At 38.4% G+C, this 23,306-nt stretch overlaps 1 protein-coding gene across 1 annotated transcript; it reads right to left on the minus strand.

Moving 5' to 3' along the window:
• Positions 1-747: 747 nt before the first annotated feature.
• On the minus strand, positions 748-22,938 carry osbpl11 (oxysterol binding protein-like 11). The gene is made up of 13 exons (XM_054772220.1): positions 22,781-22,938; positions 22,455-22,523; positions 22,200-22,375; positions 19,366-19,445; positions 17,115-17,300; positions 12,050-12,248; positions 11,133-11,278; positions 10,908-11,048; positions 6,309-6,771; positions 6,046-6,232; positions 5,797-5,979; positions 2,038-2,191; positions 748-1,975 (listed from the first exon to the last, which is right to left on the minus strand). Exons 1-13 carry the CDS (start codon positions 22,894-22,896, stop codon positions 1,919-1,921), a joined length of 2,157 nt encoding a protein of 718 aa, XP_054628195.1. The 5' UTR covers positions 22,897-22,938; the 3' UTR covers positions 748-1,918.
• Positions 22,939-23,306: the final 368 nt, after the last annotated feature.

Below are 23,306 nucleotides of genomic sequence, written 5' to 3' on the forward strand. Positions count from 1 at the left end.
CTAAATAATAATTATAACAATTTAAACACGGGCTACGTTTGCTGCCGTTATCAAGTGATGAAGTGGATTATTTTACTGTATATTCACCAGAAGTGTGCTAATCACGAACCACAGTCGTGTTAATGTGAGCCATAGGAAAAACTCAGCATAATCGCTGTTCAATTGTGCTAATTTAAACAAGTTCTCAATGTCTATGAGCACGAGTATTATTCAAGTCTTAAATTGCGTATTTACTCTTTATCTACTATATTGGGTATAACGAGTGTAAAGGTGACTATAGGAGTGTATTTCATATCTAGAGGGCTCTAGTAATGTTAAAAACTAATCCCGAGGGTCGTAAACTATGAAAATATTCCGTTTATAAACAAGGCATATGGCACGTCTGCCCCACAGTTATCATGCGTGGGACTTAATCGATTTAACCGCAAAGTCAGCAAATTATGCTTGTGAAATGAGATTATAATGATAAAATACAATCAATGTATTTTTGAATCAGTCTCATCTGTGATAGGTAATCCCATGAGGGCTCGTTTGGACTGAATTCCATGTAGCATATAAAACTGAGGCGTCCCTTCGTGCCACATCCAATATGGCTGCGGCGTCGACTTAATGCATGTTCGCCGTTTTCCGGCTACGTCACGTGTCAGCGCAAGGACGCCGGCTCAAGTGGCATTTGGTTGAAATAGTCACAAATTCTTGACGGTTGTGACTATTTTAATTCATAGTTGGACATAGTTACAGCACAAAAAATAATGCACCAGCGTGACTGTCTTCATTAACAGTACACCCTAGGTTCCCAAAGTGGGGTACACCTATTGTCAAGGGGGTGAATAAAAATGAAAAACGGCTAGCGTCTAATGCTAGTTGTGTGACAAAGTGCACCTGAACGCCTCACGGCGCAAGGACAACGGAGCAGAAGGGAGACGGCATGTTGTTCATGACCCTGTGAGCACCAAATGAACAAATACGTTTGATGATTGTTTTGTGCACTAAGTGTTTCATCTTGAAGAGTTCATGTATGTCGCTATTCCAATCCCCGCACGGTGTAGCGGTGAAAACCTGTCTCTTGTTAGTGGAGATTCCCTCGAAAATGAGGCTTTATTGTTGAGTATATGCATTTTTGTACTTTTAAACTTTTGAATATGCAGAATTAAACCTTAGCCATCGTGAGTGGACAAAAAAAAATCCAAGCCATTTAAACAAAAGGATGCTAACATCAAACTGCAATAAACGATATGTAGGATGATTACTTATGTTTTTCAGTGCTAATGTGAAACTTTATCAAAATGTGACCATGCAAAATACACATTTTTGACACGGAATTACTCTAAAATTATGTTCAATATTTCAAGTTAAGATAAAAAGGTTTATGTTTTTATGGGGGTACATGGCTTCAGGTCAAATGTCTGAAGGGGTACGCGACTGTAAAAAGTTTGGGAACCACTGCTGTACACCAAACAGAGCACATTTAAAGAAAATGATATTTATTTGCATTACAAAACATCAACATTTGCTTAAAACCTTTTACAACACGTGTAAATGCGTAACGCAGACGCAAGAGGAGCAGCAACCATGCATGTACAGCAAGTTCTTCCCTCCACTGCAAAACCACGCAGGATATAAGGTCAAATGGGGAGGGGGCGGGGGGCATTCCAGCAGAGGGTCAATGCATAATCATATAATCTGTGAAAATCTGACTACAATGTCATTCCTCATTCATCTGGCTAGTTTAAGGCTATAGAATATCTGTACAAGAATAGGTTTTATTAACATCGGATTATATATACTGTGTATATAATCAATACAAAAGCTTGGAGGCTTTGTGAATAGTACGAGTCCATCTGTAACTCAGTGCAAGTCATCTTGCTCTCATTCCACATGCAAGCGCTTTCCTGACTCCACCACAGTCGGGTTGAAATTAGGATTTGGCAGCGGAGCTTTTGGAGAGCAGTTTGTGGTAAATCCAGCCATCACCCTGAGAGAAAGAAAACCTGCTTCAGTACATCATGCGTGACGTCTGCAGGATCCGCCGCTCACCTCTTTGTCGAAGTATCTGGTCCTCCAGGATGTTTCTGTCTCGGACCGGTGCCTCTCCTCCGTCCGCTGTCTCTCTTCCAGGATTCTCTTGTGCTCCGTGGCTTTTTCCATGTCTTTCTGCCGTAAGGCCTCAGTTACGTGTTGCCACAAGCGTCTGAATGGTGAGCGCATGCATACAACAACATGCAGTGATGGAGAACTAACACTATGACTTTATTCCCACAACTTTTGGACTTTATTCTCTGAACATAACTTTTCCCCCCCAACCAAATTTTCTAAAATTGACAACTTTATTTTTTTTGTATCCCATAAAATCTTTCTATAATATTTCAACTCTATGCGACTAAAATGACATTTTTCATCATATGATTTTATTTTCAGAAAATTGGGCCTTTTTTTCTTGGTAGAATACGACTTTTTTTCCCCTCTTAATATTTTAACTTTGTTTTCATTTGTGCTGTTTTTTTTTTTTTTTTTTCCCCAAAAAAATTTCAACTAGGAATGTCCCGATCCACATTTGGCTTGCGATCCGATTTTTTTAATAGTCTTGCCGATCAGATCCGATGTTTTTTTGTTTGTTTGTTTTAAATAATAATAAGAAGCTTTTGTTACAAACATGAATTTGTGGAATTGAATATGGTTATGAAAATAGCTCATCAAAGCATTAAAAACAATGCAACCAAAGTAATTCTGAATTTCCTTTTCTATTCCACAGCATGACCAACAACACTGTTAGGCTTTTGGAACTAACCTCTGTGAGTCAGGTCTCTCATCCAGTAAAAGAGGAAATTGGAAAAAAAATGGGCGTACAAAATACTTCATCTGACATGATTGTAGATCAATTTGTGATGTGTTTAGAATATGACTTTTTTTTTTTTTTAACAAACTCTCTTAGCGCCCTATGAAATCCGTTTTATTTTTTCCCCAAATCCTGTTTAAATTTTTTAGAATTCAGTTTTTTTTTATACCTTTTCCACTTACTATATCCTACCAGCATAGAGTGTGTGCTACTTGGGTTAGTGAATAAAATGCAAAAATCCTTCCATTTATTGATGCAATACATCATTGGCCCATTTTGTCCAGTAACTAAGAAATGGATGCCTCAGCACATATTGCGACAAAATCTTCAACAAACTGTAATGCTCGTGCTTGTGATTAAGGAAGATGGAGTCACCGACGTCATTCCAACCGCGTATATTAATGAAAGATTTTATGACACTCTTATTTTAATTTTTTTTTTTTTTACACAATTAGACAAAATTAACAAACAGCGCTCTTATTTTGAAGGCCGGAATGTGTCGTGTGTGTTGAGAATGGCAACTGACGGTTGATACGAGCTGAGTGCGAGAATAAACGTGCCTCGTCTTTTTCCACTCAGGACCTGCACGCCATCAGTAGGCATTGCAAAATGCTCCTCACGTCACATTCATCCAGTCTGAGCCGCACACACGCACACGCACACACACACACACACACACACACACAACTGCACTAGCTGAACGAAGCGAACCCCACTTCTTTTTGTAATATTAGGACTTTATTCCGATGATATTTTGACTTTGATTTTGATTGATTTGAAAAATTGCAACTTTATTTTGTTTTGGTTATCATAACAAAACAGCAACTTTATTCCCGTTACGTTTTGACTTTAATCGCTTAACACAGGGGTGTCCAAACTTTTTCCAGCGAGGGCCACTTTGATATTTAGTAAAGCAACACTAAGAAGCTCCATGTAGCTAAAGATAAACTGCATTTCACTTTGTAATATGAGTGAAATGCTGTGCAAACATGATGTAAACAATGCAAACAGCGCATCAGGGCGCCACCTTTGTACCCTGTGATGAGTTCTTGCCTGTAACTGCCCAGCAGTACATCCCAGCGCAATACCCTCAAATCTCATGTATGTGGTGTAGCTTACATTTTGTGTTTCAAAATGTATTGTTCGAGTATTCATGTATTTCTGGGCCCACAGCATGCCGAATGAGTAAAAACTTTCTCAATTTTGCAAGACAACACAAGTGAAAGAATCTGATGTATGGCTCATCAAACAAATTAAAATATTAGTCAATACGCGCTCCCATGAATTAATTAAAAACTAGCTTCCACCTGTCACTGAGCAAAGCAGCATTTTTCCATCATAATACGAGTTTATTCTTGTAAAATTGCGACTTTTGTTCTTCATTCGATTATGACTTTTGTTCTTAATATTTTGACTTTACGCCCCTAAAATTACAGCTGTTTTATTTCCATTTCTGCTGTTTTTTTGTTTTTCCAACCATTTCATTTCAGCTTTTCACTTGTAAATTCTCTCCTCGTAATTATAACTTCATATCTTTTAAAACAAGAATGGATTTTTTTTTTTTATTTCAACATTGTTACTAAAATTGGTGTTACCTGCACCACCTGAACCATGTTGTAGTCACTATGCATTTCTTTACACTGTATTCTTTACTTGCGTATCTTGCTTGCTGCTGTAACAAGTGAATTTCCCCGCTTTGGGATAAATAAAGTACAAATACAAATACAATACAAATTATATTTTTCCTCATTTTACAAGTTTATTCTCATAAAATTGCAACTTTTTCTAATTAGAAAACTATTTTTTTTCTGTTAATATTTTTACTTTACTCTGATAAAATTTCTGCTGTTGATTTATTTTGTATAATTTTCCAAATGTAATATTTTGACTTTATTCCCATGTTATACATTTTCCCCCAACCTAAGTTTCCAAAAATCACAACTTTATTCATTGTTTTGTTTTTTTTTAAGTAAAAAAAAAACAAACCCTTTTTTCTTTAATATTTCAACTTCATGCTACTAAAATGAGGTTTTTCCTCATACTGTTACTTTATTCTTGTAAAACTTTTTTCCTTGCTAGATTGCAACTCTTTTCTTAATATTTTGACTTTTGATTGATTTTCCCATTTTTGCTGCTGCTGTTGTTTCTTTTAAGTTTCCTCGTTAAATTACATTTTTAGACGGTGCTGCGGGCCGCACTTTGGACACCCCTGGCTTAACATAACTTTTCCCCCAACCTAATTTTCCAAAAATTATGACTTCATTCATTTTGTTTTTAATATTTAAACTCTAAGTTACTAAAAAGACGTTTTATGCTCATAAAACTGCAACTTTTTTTCCTCGTTACAATAATAAGACTTTTTTTCTCAACATTTTGACTTCTTTTCTGCTGTTTTTTTTATTTTCCAACTATTTTTATTTTGACTTTATTCTCTTAACATAACTTTTCACCTAAATATTTTTTTAAAAATACAAATTTATTTTGTTTTTCATAATAGAACGACTTCAAAAAATAAAAAAAATTTAATATTTCAACTCTATTCTACTAAAATGTCATTTTTCCTCAACTTTATGCTCATAAAATTGAAACTTTTTTCTCTTAATATTTTGACTTTATTCTCAAAATTACAGCTGTTTTTCCCCCCATTTCTGCCATTTGTTTATTTTTCAACTTTACTTCTTGTAATTATGACTTTTTGCATATTTGACTCTATTTTGTTAATAGAACTTTTTCCCCAACCTGAGTTTCCAAAGGTTACATCTGTTTTGTTTGTTTCCCATAATACTTTAAAAAATTAACATATTTTTCTTCCTATTATTACAAGTTTATTCTCATAATATTGCAGCTCCTTTCCATTTCAATTAAAAAAAAAGTTTTTATGTTAAATTATTGTTATTTAGAATGTGGGGGCGGTACTGTGGACACCCCAGGGCTAAAGAAAGCGGTCCACCCGTACTGACCTGGATTCAGTCGGTCCTTGCTTCTCAACGGGCCGAACCAGCTTCTTCGTAGCAGGAAGTTTGGTGACGTCGATCACCTTGGTCTCGCCGCCGGTGTACGTGAACTCCAGCGCGCCGTTCCACTCCCCCTGAACGCGGCACGTGACTGCATTGGTGGGGTTGTGCTTCACCTCCGCCGTCACCCTGCATCGGGGACACAATGGCGTTCACATCCTTCACAGTCGCGTTGCTGCCAATCAAAGTCCTCACTTGTGTAGTTTGCCGCCGTAAAAGGGTTTGGTCTGGAAGGTGATGACCGCAGCATAGCCCGTCTTTGCGCAATTGATGGTGACTTTGCCCCCCAGTTCCACCCAGGGGACGGTGAGGATGGAGCGTGCGTATGCGCAGGGCAATGTGAAGGTGTATTCTTCATCATGCTCCAGCAGGGTCAGGCAGCCTAACCACAAGCATCAGCACACAAAGCATTTCTTGATGAGGTTCATAAAGAAAAGAATAAAAGAGCAGGTGCTAACCTTCCCCGATCATGGAGACTCCAATGGACATGCCCATGAACTTGCTCTTGGTCCACACGTGTGTGTTCACGCACATGCGCCTTTCCTGGCATTCGGCATAGAAGCCCGACACGGGGGGATGATGGGACACTTGCTCGGCCACAAAGCGCACTTGGTAGGAATCCTGGGAGGCGGCCTGGTCCGGGCTTCCTCGTGGGGGCTCAATAGAGGAGGCCTCTGATCTCCTGGGGACGTTCCAGGAGCAGTGGAAGGTCTCGCCAATGATGGGGTTATAGGGCTTTTTGGCGATGGCGCCCTTGCGGCCCTCGTGGAAGGAGGTGAGGTAGTATTCCACGAAGCGGACCATGCGCTCCTCTGGGCTGCTGCCGTCTGTGATCGCCACAAAGAGGTCTGGGTGCGACATGAAGTCCGCATACATTTCCAGCAGGGAGCGCTTCTCCAGGATGAAGGTGGGCAGGACAACCTGGAGGACAGTCAGCGTGATTTAGCCATTTTTAAGTTGAGAGATGCTCCATAGTGGCTTAGTAAAATAATACACAATGGAAAACCAAAATCACAAATAAGAATCCCATTGAATGATGCAGGCAACACCACAATTTGGAAAGCCGCACATTTCTATGTGGCACAAACATCTGTACAAGAATAAATATGAAAGTCTGGACTAATGCAATCAATGAAATGACAAACTGGTCTCAATCCAGTCGCTTATTACTTTTAGATCGATAGATACTTTATTCATCTCCAAGAGAAATTCACATTTCCAGGAGCGCTGCAAAAAAGCCATAATAAACTTAAAACACTTCAAAATAAAACAGATGGGAGAGATAAGAAAAGTAAGAAAATAAAAAAAGAATGAGAATAAATAAATAAGGTTCAAATCAAAGTGCAAAATGTTTTCTTTCTTCTTGTGCATTTTCTTCTCTTAAGTATAAGCTTATTCCCACAATATTGTTGACTTTATTCTCGTAACATAACCTTTTCCGCAACATAGTTTTCCAAAAATGACAACTTTGGCTTTCTGTTTCGTTTCTCATAATATTTGTATTATTTTGTTTGTTTTTATTCATGTAAATAATGTTTTTTTTTCTGTAATATTTAACTCTTCGATATTCCAACTCTTTGCTGCTAAAATGACATTTTTCCTCATGAGTTTATTCCCGGAAAATTTGGACTTTTTTTTCCCCTCGTTAGAATGCAACTAATTTTTCATAATATTTTATTCTCATAAAATTCCAGCTGTTTTGTGCATTTCTGCTGGGGGGTTTTCCAAATGTTTCAACTTTCTTCTTTTTCTTCTCTGAATTATAACATTATTCCCTTTTTTTTGTTTGTTTTACTTTATTCTCGTAACATTATTTTTCCCTCAACCTAATTTTCCAAATATGAGAACTTTTTGTTGTTTTCTTTGTTTCTTGTAATATTTATATTATTTTATAGATTTTTTTATGTAAATGTTTTTTCAGTAATATTTAAATCTTCAATATTTCCACTCTATGCTACTAAATGACATTTTTCCTCATACTATGAGTTCATTGTCATAAAATTGTGACTTTTTCCCTTGTTAGAATACACCCTTTTTCTCGTAATATTTTATTCTCATAAAATTCCAGCTGTTTTGTGCATTTCTGCTGTTCTTTATTTTATTTTTCCAACTATTTAGACTTTCTTTTTGTACATTTTCTTTTCTGACTTCTAACATTATTCCCATAAGTTGTTTTTTTTTTACTTTATTCTAACATAACTTTTTCAGCAAACAAATTTTCCAAAAATAAAATTCCAAAACTTTATTCGTTGTTTTGTTTGTTTCTAGAATATTCCAACTCTGTCATATTTGAACTCTATGCTACTAAAATGAAATTTTTCCACATAAGATTATGAGTTTATTTTCGTAACATTGTGACTTTTTTCCCTTTTAATATTTTGACTTTATTCTCGTAAAATTAGATCTGTTTTTCGTATTTCTGTTGTTTTTTTAAAATTTTGTAATTACTTCTCGTAAATATAACTTTATTCCCATATTTTGATTTTATTCCCGTCACCTCCAAAATAACGTCTTTTTTCTCTTAACTCATTCAATACAAAAGATGTAGTACGTTTGTATTAACCCGAACCCCACATCCCAACAACGTATTTATACGTCTTTTATGGGGGGTTTTTTGCGTGAGAGGTAAAAAGAGGTGCGGACGCAACTCTCCATTGATGGATTTCACTTCAGTGCAATTTAAAGTCATAAAAGTGGCCACAAGGTGGCAGAAGTGCATCTGATAAGCGCTCGGCAGAGGTCGTGGATAGAAAAAACACACGACAGGAAGGAGGAAGTGAGAGCGGAGGAGTGTAGAGTGCAGAAAGTATTGTCACGCATTGTAAGGTAATTTTAACGCACACACACACACACACGCGCATGCATAGTTCAGTTCCAAATGTTAACATTGTAAATAGTTCATGGTGTTATATAAATTGTTATTTTGATGTAAAACGACCCCCTTTTTGTGTTTTTTTTGTTGGTATAGTTGTTTAGATATTCAAGCTGTCACAAAAGCAAAAAATATTTGTGTCAAAGTGAACGCTAAGTGTATCTTTTCACAAAAAGCTGGTTTTCTCTTTTTTTCTTCTGTTTCCTGAAACCTACGTGTGTTCTACTGCTGATTACTGAAGAACGGAAAAAGGTAGAAACAAACTTTTTGATTTTCTGATGAAAGACGGAAGTCTAATGTTTCTTTTGGTAGGTTCCATGTTTATATAGCCATGGAACACAATATTCTGTGTGCCTTGAAAGACCAGTCAAAATCCTCTAAAACAGCTGGTACTGAAGGGGAAAAGGCTTCTTGAGACGTCATCTGTACTTCTGTGAAGAAGGTGTCGGACGTTTCGCTCCTCATCCGAAGAGCTTCGTCAGCGAACTAATAAGTGCTGGTAGCTTAGGCCTTAAATACAGTAAGAGTGGGCGGAATTGGTGTGCCAACACCCTCCTCCTATTGGTTCCTTACACTAAGCCTGGGCGGAGTAGTGGTATAATCCTATCCTGCTATTAACACCACCGATAAAAGGGAAGTGTCGCTCCCTGAATTGGGTATGAACGACTCTGATACTGGCTCGTTAGCATCTATTGTTCTGGCTCGGCCCTGGCTTCACCCCATTTGCAAGACTAAGAGCTGTGGGTTTTGGTAACCTGCTGAACACAGGGTCCAAATGAAACCTCAAACCACCATTCCGATTCAATGATGGCTTCTGTTGTTTGACCAAAACCCACAGCTCTTAGTCTTGCAAATAATAACATTTTTAGTTTGTCAATTAAATTCATGGATGGCGTTCTGTCTTGGGGATCTTTGGATTACTGATATCAATCTTGGACAACTGGCATAATTAGTTTGCCAGGTGAGCCCAATCAAAAGTAAACTACTTAAAAATGATGTTCCACATTATTAAGCATGCCACAGATTTCAGGCAATAAGGGAATGAAAAAGGATCTCTGCTGACAGAAAAAAAGTGTTAAATATTGCAATGAAAACATGAAATCATTCACAAAAACCTATGCCGGTACGCCGAAGAAATTTGTGGCTGATTCAGATGACAGCCGGGATTGTGCTGATAAAGGCATAATGAGAAAGGTTTCTGCCAGACAAATTTATCGAATCAAGAGAGCACCTGCTAAAAAGCCTTTACAAAGCAGCAAACAGGGATTTTAAGCTGCTGGTGTCTCTGAAGTCCCATGAACCTCAAGGTGAACCTACTATTTGGTCATCCCCTAACCAATACTCACAAGAAGAAACAGCTGCAACAGCAAATACATGAAGACTAATTTTCAAACAATCCTGTTTACTGATGAGGGCTGTGCAACCTTGGGTGGTCCAGATAGATGAAGTGGAGTATGGCCAGCATATCTCAACAAGGCTACGATGTCAGCAAGCAGGTGGCTGATTCATGTTTTGGAATCATTGGGAGAGACCTGGTAGGCCGTTTACGGTCATTGAAGGTGAGAAAATGACCTCAGCAAAGTATGTAGAGCTTCTGACTGAAGAACTGTGCCTTCTGTAGCAAAACGAACTCCATACATGACAATGTACCATCTTATGATCCAAAGCCTATCCCAGCCGACGTTGGGCGAGAGCCAGGGTACACCTTGGACTGGTCACCTGTCAACCGCAGGGTACATATAGACAAACAAGCATTCACACTCACATTCATACCTACGGACAAGTTAGAATCTCCGGTTGCATGCATATTTTTGGAACGTAGGAGGAAACCGTAGTACCACACACGCACGGGTAGACCATGCCAACTCCACTCCTCCTGACTGTGTGGCCAACCTCTAGGCCACTGTGCGCTCGCATACAGACATAAAAGTGTAAAATAAAGATGTAGGCTGGTACATGTATGCTGTACATGTATTATCAAGTATTTATAAATTATGACAGACTTATGCTGAATGAGATGTGTCTTCTGCGGAAATAAAGGGCAATTTTTGCAGAAAAAAAATACTGTTTCACCAAAAAGAGCTGCAAGTTTGCCGAATTACTAATGTGTGCAATTCCTGGAACTAAATTCAGGCTGCTGTGACAATCTGTAAATGGCAAGTTGCACACATGGAACTTGACCTACTCGCGTGAGGTCCATGCCGAGCTTCAGCTGCGAGAGCAGGTGTAAGATGACACTGCGCTCCTCCTCCACAGCGCCCAGCTCCTCCTCTTTGTCTGTGAACGAGTCCGCTATCTCATCCTCGGCATCAATGTCTTCCTGCTCCTGTCATAGTGAGACCATGATTAATTCATCAATTTTCCAGGTTAGCACACCTGTGGGAAGACAAGGTAACTCCTGTTGTCTTACCCCGGAGAAGCTGCACGACTCCGGGCTGCTGAGCTCCGGGTGGCCGTCTTCCAGCAGGCCCTCTCCTGTTGTGAAGCTGCCCAGCGAGTCGCTGCCGTTCTTCAGGATGTCAGGCAGCTTGGGCTCCAGCCACTCTATGGTGGATCCTGCCATGGAGTGGGGGTGCAGAGCAGCAGGTTCAGAGGTACTCACAATATTAACCTCCCCCCTCCCTCCCGATGCCCCACCCCCAACACTCACGGCTGACCTAGAACTCGCCACACAAGAGCCTGGCTTCTGCTGGACAAATGGTTCTACTTGGAACCCAGCAGAGTGTAACTCGGCCCTTCAGACGGCCTACACGTTGGCCCCGCCAACAGGAAACCTCCTCCTCCTCTTATTGGTTTAAGCTTCCTGGTGTGGCATCTTTTTATGCACGTTTGTGGTGGAGGGGGGCCGAGCCCATCGAAGTCCACCTGACATGTTGCCAGGCAACTTAATCTGATTGGCGGTTGTGATTGGTGCTGCCTGATGAAATATGCATCGAGTCATGAGATCTGCTGCAGAAAAATGGGACAAGCTGGCCCTTGTCCCATTTCAGATGATTTTGATGTCCAGTCAAACATGACTGATATATTGTATCACAAGTTAGATACACCACATTCAATTAAACGTGCTTCCTGTCACAGCAGCACTGCAGATGGACATTTTAACTGACTGATATCCAATTACCTTTCAAACAGGTGGTAATAATAATAGGTTCGGTTTCCTATCAATAATGCAAAATGATTCCATTGTTTGTCTACTGTGGACTGGGTGGAGGCCTGTCACCAAGGTTTGACTTGTCACCAAGACTTGCACTAATTAGTACACATTCTGTTTCTATTATGACAATTTTATGCACATGCTGTATATAGAAGAAGAAACAAGCAGCTCACCTCCAAACGAACTTCTCTGCCTGGCCACCTGCTGCAGGTTAAGGATGTGCAGGCACTCGTTGAGACAAGTCATAGTGGCCATGGAGGTGGCCTTGAGCATTAGCAGGTCCTGGTCCAGAGCAGAGAGTCCAGGGGCTGCAGGAAGGCACTCTATGCCCTGGATCAGGTCTTTGTGTTGGCCCTGAGCCTGGCTCATCATCTAGCGTGGAGGGATGTTTAGTTAGTTGGGGAGATTGTTTGAGATACATCAAACAAATTGAAATATTAGACAACGACAACACAGCTGAACACAAAATGCAGTTTTTAAATGAAACTTTTTATTATTAAGAGAGAAAAAAATGCAAACCTAGACGGCCCTGTGTGACAATGTGACAAAGTGACAAGTGACAGCCTATTATTGGTGTCAACTTCAGTCTTGGCTCTTTTTCCCCCATTTTTGCATTTTTTTTAAATTATGCAAATATTTTAACTTTCTTCTTAAAAAAAAATCTTTGGAAATCTTCTTTTTGTAATATTTTGAGTTTGTTGCCATAATATTATATTATATTATATTATTTAATAATAATATTATTTTCCCCCAAAAAATGACAACCTTATTTTGTTTTGTTTGTTTCTTATGATATTCAGAGTTTTAAAAATTATGTTTTTTTACTTTAATATTTCAACTCTGTGCTACTAAAATGACATTTTTCCTTATAATATAATTAGTTTTAGTTAACTAGTTTTTTTTTTTCCAACTACTTCAACTTTCTTCTTGTAAATTTTTCTTATGACTTTATTCCCATAATATTTTGACTTTATTCTTGGAACATTGTAACTTTTTCCACAACCTAACTTTCCAAAAATTACAACTTCATTCATTGTTTTGTTAGTTTCTCATAATACTACAACTTTTAAAAAATGTTTTTTCCTTAATATTTCAACTTTATGCTAGTAACATCACATTACTTTGCCTTTTTACACCGTTATTCTCGTAAAATTACTTTTTCTCCTTCAATTAAAACTTTTTCTCTTAATATTTTGACTTTTCTTGTAAAAAAAAATACTGCTGATTTATAAATTTGTGCTGTTGTTTTTAAAAAAAAAGTTTTCTTGTAAAATTATATTTTTAGAATGTGCCACAGGCCAATTAAAAACTGCCGCGGCTTCAAATGGCCCCTGGGCAGCACTTTGGAAGGCAGAAGCTGTAGTGGCTGGCAGCAGACGCCGTCCCAAGGGGCATGCGGAACTGCATTTTTCCATTTTTATTATCCATAAATTATCTTCCGGATAAAATAACTACTTATGAAGTGGTAGGATGCTGTACATTGGGGATGTCCGATAATATCGGCCCGGTATTGGCATAAAAATGTAATATCGGTATTGTGTTTTTCTCTATAATGAAAACCGAATGAAAACACTGCTGCATATGCATGGCAGGGGTCTTCAATTAAAATCGAGTAAGGTCCATTTATGCAGTTTTGTTCACAGCAAAGGTCCAAACCTTATTTTGCCTTAAATTGCGTCCAAGAGACTCGCTCATGAATATCAAATGAAACCCTGCAAATCACCCTACAACCGGTTCTTCTCACATAGTGGGGCGGGCTCCCTGGGGGGAGTGTGAGAGGAAGGGAGGACTTTCATATTAGTACAGACCTGCCAACATGTATGAATTTGTCGTACTCAACGTACAATTTGAATTTGCTTTTATGCTTCACTGCTCTCCATTTTTTTTTGCATTTTGCAGGTTTCAGTTTCGAGTTCAGTCTGTACAGTACAGATAAATAAATAGATATTATCGGTTTCTCAATCGTATTTCAAATCAGGGGAGTGCGAAAATATTTCTGTCCCCCTGTGGGGACATGACAGAAAATAACTGAGAACCACTGCCCTACAACACACTTATTCGTTCGGCTGGTAAATAAACGATTTCACTGGTTCATTAGGAGTGATGTCATCGCATGTGCGGTCATGTTAACCGTAATAACTGAGGTAATTACGCCCGCAAACTGCCGCTGCGATACATTTGCCATTCACTTTAATTGGTCACAGGTCCGTAAAGGGCCATCACTGGGTCCAGATCCGGACCGAGGTCCGCCATTTGGTGATGGCTGGCCTGTGGGCTCCCGTACAACGGAGCTGGCGCACAAAGGATGACGTCATCAAACTGCGTTGTGAAGTGTGTAAACAAGCCTTGTTGGCTGTGGTTTGTGACTCCTTCGGATATTAAACTTGCGATTTGCAATGACTGCGAAGCAGTTATGCGAGGCAGGACCAAGACTTCTTCCTTCAATACTTCCAATTCCTAGGGTGAAAGCCATCAATCGGAAATTGTGTGTATCGCACTGGATAACCAGCCCTTTTCTATCGTGCAAGACGCCGGATTCACCAAACATGGAGTTCCTCGAGCCACGCTTTGCCTAATCGCAAGTATTTCTCACATGTTGTACAATTTTGTACAATGTTGTTTACAGCTAATTGCTGATGCTGTATCCATTAGCTTCACAACAGATATCTGGTCTTCAAGCATTAGCCAGGTTCGCATGTTGAGCTTGATTGCTCAATGGCTAGATAAAGACTTTGTGTTAATTTCACGACAGGAGATATGTGATGTTACACGTATCGGTATCGGTTGATATCGGAATCATGAATTGAGAGCTGGACAATATCGGCAAAAAATCCAATATCGAACATTCCTAATATACATGCAATATAATTCCAAATTGTATTTGTAGGGTCTAGTTCCATACAAAAAAAACAACAACAAAAAAATACATTATGGAAATGTGCATTTCTACACTTGTTATTGTTAATATTTTATGAATTTTTTATGAATTGTTTTATTTTTATGAATTGAAAAAAACATTTTTACGTTTTTTTTATGTGTTGGCTTGACTTCCACTGTATTGAGGGATGAGGCAAGTCAGTATTTTGACCATATTCTCATTTTTACACATATTTTCCAACCCCAAGCTGAATAAACTTGAATGCCTATTGGGTTTAAGCAGGTTAGGAGGGTGTGGTCTGAGGAGATCAACACCCTTTATTGGGTGGGCACAATTATTAGGCAGCTTCTTTTCCTCTGGCAAAATGAGCCAGAAAAGAGATTTAACAGACTCTGAAAAGTCAAGAACTGTAAAATGTCTTTCATAGGGATGCAGCACCCTTGAAATTGCCGAAATTGCCAGGATATTAGGACGTGACCATAGAACCATCAAATGTTTTGTTGCAAGTGCACAAAAGGGTCGCAAGAAACGTGTCGAGAGAAAAACATGCAAATTAACTGCCAAATATATGAGGAAAATTAAACGTGAAGCTCCCAGGAACCCATTATCTTCCAGTACTGTCATATTTCTGAACTTTAATCTTCCTAGAGCAGGGGTCACCAACATGGTGCCCGCGGGCACCAGGTAGCCCCCCACGAACACATGAGGTGCCCGCAAGCTTGCTTTTCATTCAGGTTTCCAGTTAATAATGAAAGAAATGCATTCTGAAATACAAAATGTGAGTTGTGGTCACCAGCATTTTGTTAATGTTCTGGTAAAACAAGCATATTCGCTTTGTTTGGGTTTAAAATAAGCTCTGAAAATAAATGTTACAAAAATGAGTAGCTCTTGGCCATTTTCATTTTGTAAAAGTAGCTCTCAAGGAAAAACGTTGGTGACCCTTGTCCTAGAGTGTCCAGAAGTACGGTACATGGTGTTCAGTGCTCAGAGACAAGGCCAAGGTAAAAAAGGCTGAAACCCAACCACCACTGAACAAGACACACAAGTTGAAAGGCTATGACTTGGCCAAGAAATATCTGAAGACAGATTTTTCAAAAGTTTTATGGACTGATGAGATGAGTGTGACTCGAGTGAGTGACCAGTGACAGGCCTGTGGCTGCATCAGCAATGGGCAGAGGACTCCACTCCAACTCAGACGCCAGCAAGGTGGAGGTGGAGTACTGGTAACGGCTGGAATTATTAAAAGATGAGCTTGTTGGGCCTTTTCAAGTTGAAGATGGAGTCAAACTCAACTCCCAAACTTACTGCCACTTTTTCACACAGTGGTACAGGAAAAAGCGTCCATCTTTCAAGACCACCATGATTTTTATGCTCCATCTCATGCATCCAAGTACTCCACTGCGTGGCTAGCTAGTAAAGGTCTTAAAAAGGTCTTAAAAAGTAATGACATGACCTCCTTGCTCACCTGACCTAAACCCTATTGAGTACTTGTGGGCCCTTAAACGTAAGATTTACAGTGAAGAAAAAAGGTACACCTCTCTGAACAGTGTCTGGGAGGCTTTGGTTGCTGCTGGACAAAAAGGTTGATGGTCAAATGATCAAGAAATTGACAGACTCCATGGATGGAAGGCTTTTCCGTGTTTTTGAAAAGAAGGGTGGCCATATTGGTCACTGATTTATTTTTGCAAATGTCAGAAATATTTATTTGTAAAGTGTGTATTGTTTGTTTATCATCCCAACTTAAAAACAGTTGAAATAAAGTAGTGAGATGGGAATATTTTTGTTTGTCTTTGAGTTGCCTAATAATTCTGGACACTAATAGTTGCCAAATAATTGTGCACACAGAGATATTCTCAAAAGCTAAAACCTTACTTTGACTTCCTTAAATATTTAACTTTTGAGGTTTATTAACATTTTGGATTGACCCAGAGCACTGTTATTGTTAAATAATAAAACTAAAAATCAATAATGCAAACTGCCTAATAATTGTGCACTCAGTGCACAAAGACAACTAATGATGATTTATGTACAATTATGTTTATTGCCATGTTGAATTGTGAATTTCTTTCTCTTTATCGTTTTATTTTTACAAGATACTGTTTTGGTTTTATATGGACTTCTAAGTATGCACACCATAAAATGAGACAGGTAAAGCTACACTAAATACATGCATTTAATTTAAAAACTGTACTAGAGGTGAAACAAATGTTGGGCAATTCAATGAAATACGAGTAAAAAAGCTTTGAATCGAACCAAACCGTGAATTTTCAGTTTCACTATTGTAAATGTATAATCATTATCGTTTGAAACAGGTAATACTATGACAATACAGGTTTGCTTGCAGGCGCTGAATGGCTTACTTCTCTGGCATCCATTAGATGGTCTGGCAGCAGGGACCGCTTGCTGGAGTAGAGTGACGAGCCCTTGTGTGTCTGCCAGTTGAACAAGGTGGCAGGGTTCTGGCTGGTTCGACGCAGGGACATGGGTGAGCTGCTGCTGCCTTGAGACACCATGGAGTAGCTGCGTGACTTGGGTGGAGGATTGCTCTACGCCAAAAAACGCCACATGAAATGAGTGAAATGCCAGTTTCACACATTCTAAACCAAGGGCTGCATACAGGAAAACTGAAGGAAGTGGGGGCCATTTTGACACAATTTGTACATTAAAAGGTGCTAAAAGAACCCAAGGTACAGTGCCACCTGTCATAAAAAGGAGAATATCATATTTCTTCTCAATATTTCAAAAGATAAAAAAGGTTATTTTTCTTTATTGGTTAAATGAAGATCTTAATAAAAAAAATGATTTTTTTAAATTTTAAGATCAGTTCAAAAATGGCAAGAATTTACATTTTGCACTGTTGGAGCTTCAAGAGGTTCTAAGTAGTTCTTCACAATGCAAAACAAAGAAATGTTAGTGAGACAAAAACACTTTTGGAGTAAGCAATTTATTGCCAACAAGCATTAAAGTGAAACAGGCTGTTCATCAGCTGATCAAAAGCTTCAGAGCACAGCCTTTAAAAGCCAGAATCTGGGCAAATGTGGAATAAATGTGATTTAGTGTGAGGTATTCACACTGTCATGATCTCTTCATGGCAAAGGCAAAAAAGCTTTCTCTCTTTGAATCCGGTCAGATTGTTGAGGTGCATAAGCAAGGCATCTTGCAGCGCCCCATTGCTGCTGAGGTTGGACGCAGTTAGACAGTAGTTTGAAACTTCTTCAAGGATTACATGGCACAGTGGAGGGGGTGCCGTCATGGTCTGGGCTGCTTTTTCCTTCAATGGGACAATGGAGCATCAGGTTGTGCAGGGGTGTCAAAAGGTATCCGGCTATGTGGAGATGTTACAGGGGGCATCCTTCATGACTGAAGGCCCTCATTTGTGGAGGAATGAAAGGCTTTTTCAACCGGACAATGCTGCAGTTCACAAAAGACTTCCAGAGGAATAAGCTCAGCCTTTTGGACCATCCTGCGTGTTCCCCTTATCTGAATCTAATTGAGAACATTTGGGGATGGATGTGGCAAGGGAAGTTTACAAAACTGTAAACTGTAAAGGGCATCCAGACAGTGGATGCCCTCCATCAAGCCCTCTTCACCACCTGGAGCAACATTCAGACTAGCCTCCTGGAAACACTGGCATCAAGCATGCCAAAACCCATTTTTCACGTGATTAACAAGAATGGCACAGCTGCTCATTACTGAGTCCTTTTTGCAATTTTTTTTTTTTATTTCTAGTCTATTTTGGGTTATTTTCAGCTATGGTCTTAAACTTGTGATCGGCTGATGAACAGTCTATTTGACTTTAATTCTTGTTTGCAATAAATTGCTCAGACAATTTTATTTGTCTCACTCCCATTTCTTCTTTTTGCATTTTGAAGCTCTACTTTAAGATCAAACAGTGCAAAATGTAAATTCTTGCAATTTTTCAACTGGTCTTAAAATTTTAATCAGGAGTGTATATGTTTAAAGACACCCTTTGTGTCAGCTTTGGGTTAATAGGTGACAAAATGTATTACTTTTACTTATATTAGTGTAAAAACGTCTACTACCAGCCCCCCATTTGAGTTTCTTTTTAATCATATTGTTTTCGAATGTCTCACAGGCCAATAAAAAAAACAACAATCTGCAAGCTGAAAATTTTGTAAAACATTTTTTGCATAAGCTGCAAAGAAAAAACATCCTGCATATTATTGATTTTTTCGTGTTACATTACACCTTTTTGCTTTTTTATCCCCATTTTGCTGTTTAGAAGGAGCAGCATCTTTTTAGTTTTATTTTATTTCAATGTACTGCTGGTCGATACAAAAACAAGCTGCCAGCCGCAAACTGACCACACTTTGGACACCCGGACCTCACAAAAACAATGAAAAAATGATTCTGGTAATGATCAGTGCTGTTACTGTTTGTCAGCTGTGGCATAAACTTTTTTCTTGTAACCTTTTTAACAGTGTCCCTAGAAGTTCTTAAAATGTTTTGATGCAGTCCATCTGTAATTTAATTTTAGTATATGCTGCGGACCAATTGAAAAAATGAGCTGCGGGTGGCAAATGGCCCACAGGCCACACTTTGGAAACCCCTGTTCTTAAAAAAAAAAATAAATAAAATAAAAATTCTTACCTTCCCCATTGCCTCTGTGTGATGCTGCGTACAGATTTGTAGTCTGCTCACCCAGTGCTGCCTCTCTTTGGCATCGGTTGCTGAGGGCAAAAATGCACGGTCAGGGTTAGTTACTCTCCAGCTGGATTGTGTCATGTTTTGGTTTGCTTCAAACTGAAGCTTAAATGTGAACGCTGTACAAACTGCAGACATGGTCCATTCACAAACGGACACCCAAAAGCAGACGGGAATCACAAATGCGTAATTAACAGTAAAGATCAGCATGTATCGGAATATTCTAAGAAGTTATTGTTTTCTCTCGAAAATGGTCTGAAAAAGATAGACGATAATAAATTAACTAATCACACGATAAATGAAAATGAACTCCATAATTTTGCCGGCCTCCATATATTGCTATGTGCATGCGTGTCGCCTCGCCTCCCACCTCCAAAAAGAAGGAAGAGGAACCACTCTGTGCACTGGTTCAGCGCCTACACGCTTTATAGTACAACAGCAAACAGAGTGAGACATCTTGTCAGTCATATAGTTGCTAAGTGTTAATTTGTAAAAATGATTCAGACGACATCACAGTAGACAACACATAATGTGTTCATTACACGATATGAGTTCAAGAGAAGAGCTGCAGTCTATCAGTATCATTAATGTAGTGCTGGACAATGTCAGTATATCCAATATCAGTAAGAAAACCAATATCAAGCATCTCTCATCCATACAGTCATCACTGCCCACATTGCGCTGCAAATGTCACAGCTTCACTATCACAGTTTTTCAAAATACCTTAATTCATAAATCATTGCTGTTTTGCGGTTGAATACGGAATATTATTTGTGAACAATATGCATATTTAAGCTAATTGTATGTATTTTTCGCCTAAATTAAGCATTTTCAAGCAAAAAAATGGCTAAATGAACTAAAATACAAATACAGCCGTCCCTCATTTGTCACGGTTAATTGGTTTCCAGAGCTGACTGCAATACGTGAATTTCCGTGAAGTATGATTCAGTATTAATAAGTGGAATATTTATGTAGTTATGGCATACAAAACCTGTTTACGACCTTCTAAATATGTTTTTTAACATTATTAGAACCCTCTAGACATGAAACAACACCTTTACGTATAGTCACCTTTACATTGGTATTAACCAATATAGTAGACACAATCACAGAAAATAAGACATAAGACGTACAAGTCAGCAGTTCCTTGTTGTTTTTCTGGAGAGCATATTTCCTCCGGTGGCTAATGTCTCATCAATGTATGGTAATGGCAACTATAAATGGCTTTACACTCGTATTATCTAATATAGTAGACATAAGAAGAGTAAATAAGCCATTTTAGATGTAAATAAAACTTCTGCTTGTGTGTGTGTCACTATAAATGCGTTCCCTAGGGGACCTTAGTGGCGAGCGGATTTTGTAAAGCATATGCTAAGAAATTATACATACTGGATATATTTCAAGAAAAAAAAGCAACTCAGCTTTGTGATATTGGTGAAAAAGCCTTACTATGATTACTATGAACTTAGTATGCTCCCAATTTTATTAACGTTTTTTTTTCCAAATATGTATTTGTATGTATTTGTAATATGTATTTTATTTCTTCTTAATCTTCGTGAAAATTTTCTCGACTTTATTCACATATTTTGACTTTATTCCCATATTAGAACTCTTCCCCCCAAAAACGACAACTTGTTTCTCATATTTCATTTCAAATAAACATTTTTTTTTTTATATTTCAACTCTGTGCTACTAAAATGACATTTTTTCCCTCATTTTTCTTATAAAATTAAAGCTGATTTCTCAATTTTTGCTGTTTTTAGTTTTCTTGTTAAATTACATTTATTATATTTATTTACTTTATATTGTACAGTACACGTTATTTTCCACTTTATTTTCATAAAAATACAACTGTTTTTTTCATTTCTGCTATTTTTTTATTTTCCAACTATTTCATCTTTATTCTTGTAAATTTTGTGTAATTATGACTTTCTTCCCATAATATTTTGACTTTATTCTTCTAAACTTTTTCCACAACCTAACTTTCCAAATATTAAATTACCACTTTATTCCTTTTGCTTTTTCATATAACAGCTTTAAAAAAAGTTGTTTTCAAAATTATTTAAACTTTATTCTACTAAAATCACATGATCTTTCCTCATAGTACTGCAACTTGCAATTTTATTTTTGTTCGATTATAACTTTTTTCTCTTAATATTTTGACTTTATTCTAGTAAAATTATGGTTGCTGTTTTTCTTTTTTTTTTTTTTTAAGTTTTCTCATTAAATTATATTTTTACAATGGGCCCCAGGCCAATAAAAAGACACCCGCTCACCACAAATGGACCGCGGGCCGCACTTTGGACTGCCCCGGTATAAGATATTCAGAAAACGCAGTGAAAGATGTGTTGTGATATGTAGTATTCTACACTGGTCAGTAGGTGTCAGTAATGTTACACTGACGGGACAGGTGCCATTGCAGGAAAAACTGTCCAGAAAGCGGAACAAGAAACTTTCCCAAAGCTAACATGTATGATTCTATATTAATTGTTATTTTTGTCTTATTTTCACGTATTATGTCTACTATACTGTGTAGTTGGAGTGTAGAGGTGAATACATTCATGTCTAGAGGGCGGTAACTAAAAACCGTATTTAGAAGGTTGTAAACTACAAAAATATTCCATTTATAAATAAGGAATCCTACTTCAGAGAGATTCACTTATCACTATTGTGTATAGAACCAATTTAACCGCAATAAATTAGGGATTACTGTACAGTCATTTAAATAATCGATTACTATTATTCCCATCCCTCATCAGAATAAGGCTGTTCAAACACACCCCTGAGCTTGTACTGCTCGCCACTGATTGCATTGACAGTGAAAGTGTGCGAGTCCTCGTCGCTGGGGGAGATGACCGCCCCTGCCAGGGCGAGCATGCCACGCGGTTTCTGCGGCCGTGACTGCTCGTTGACAAAGTACTCCAGCAAGCCCGCTTCATTGTTGAGAACAAAGAACCTAAAAAAAACAAGAGGTGTGGCAACTCTGTCAATGTCAGTGAAATTGCATCAGCAGTTGTGAATGATTGACACCTCACCTGTACTGCCAGCCTGTCACCAGGTTGGTATACTTCATCAAGTAGCCATCAATATTCTCCATGTGGTCACTGTCAAGTGATGTTATCATACAAAAAGAGACAAAACAATCAGAACATACACTTCTACTGTCCAGTTCTAATAAAAAGGGAGGCTAGATGTAGTTCTATCACACCTGTATAGTGTGAGTAATGATCCAACACAATAGTGGCGTGTTAATTCAAGCACTTCCATACTTGACACACTTTAAGTGCCTAAGTATGGAACTGCGTGAACTGACACACAAACACGCTTGGATTCAGTCACTAGCCATGCTAAAAACACTCACCTATACTGCCAGCTTTTGGTACTTGCTCTACCCGAGCTTGGAGTCCTGTTCTGGGGGAATACATCCAGTTTGCCTTCGTTTTCCGTGATTCGTATTGCCGTGGTTTCCCCTTGCATAGTCACTGGCAACACCACCACCTTTAGCTGCAGCCTACTGACCTGAAGCTAACCCGTCAAACTAGCTCACACAACAAATGAGGGGGAGGTTCCTTTAAAATGTAGAGTGGCGTTGAAATTTCATCTCGTATTCGCCACACATACCACAGCAGACCGCTTGTTGAGTTGCTATATTGAACAATACTTGATAAAACATGTCCTGCTGAGCTAGCTTGACAGCCTTCCTGGTAGCTCACGTCCGTCGACCGGAAATAAATCACGTGACCCGACTCGTCCTCATTTGATTCTTAATATAAATAATATATATAAACATACAATATAAATAATACATAAAATAAATGATAAATACAAATAATAAAATAAATACATATTGGATAATTCTCAATCCAAATGAGCCCTAGTTTGTTTTT

This window comes from Dunckerocampus dactyliophorus, chromosome 1, assembly GCF_027744805.1.
Source record: "Dunckerocampus dactyliophorus isolate RoL2022-P2 chromosome 1, RoL_Ddac_1.1, whole genome shotgun sequence".
Taxonomy (NCBI): domain Eukaryota; kingdom Metazoa; phylum Chordata; class Actinopteri; order Syngnathiformes; family Syngnathidae; genus Dunckerocampus; species Dunckerocampus dactyliophorus.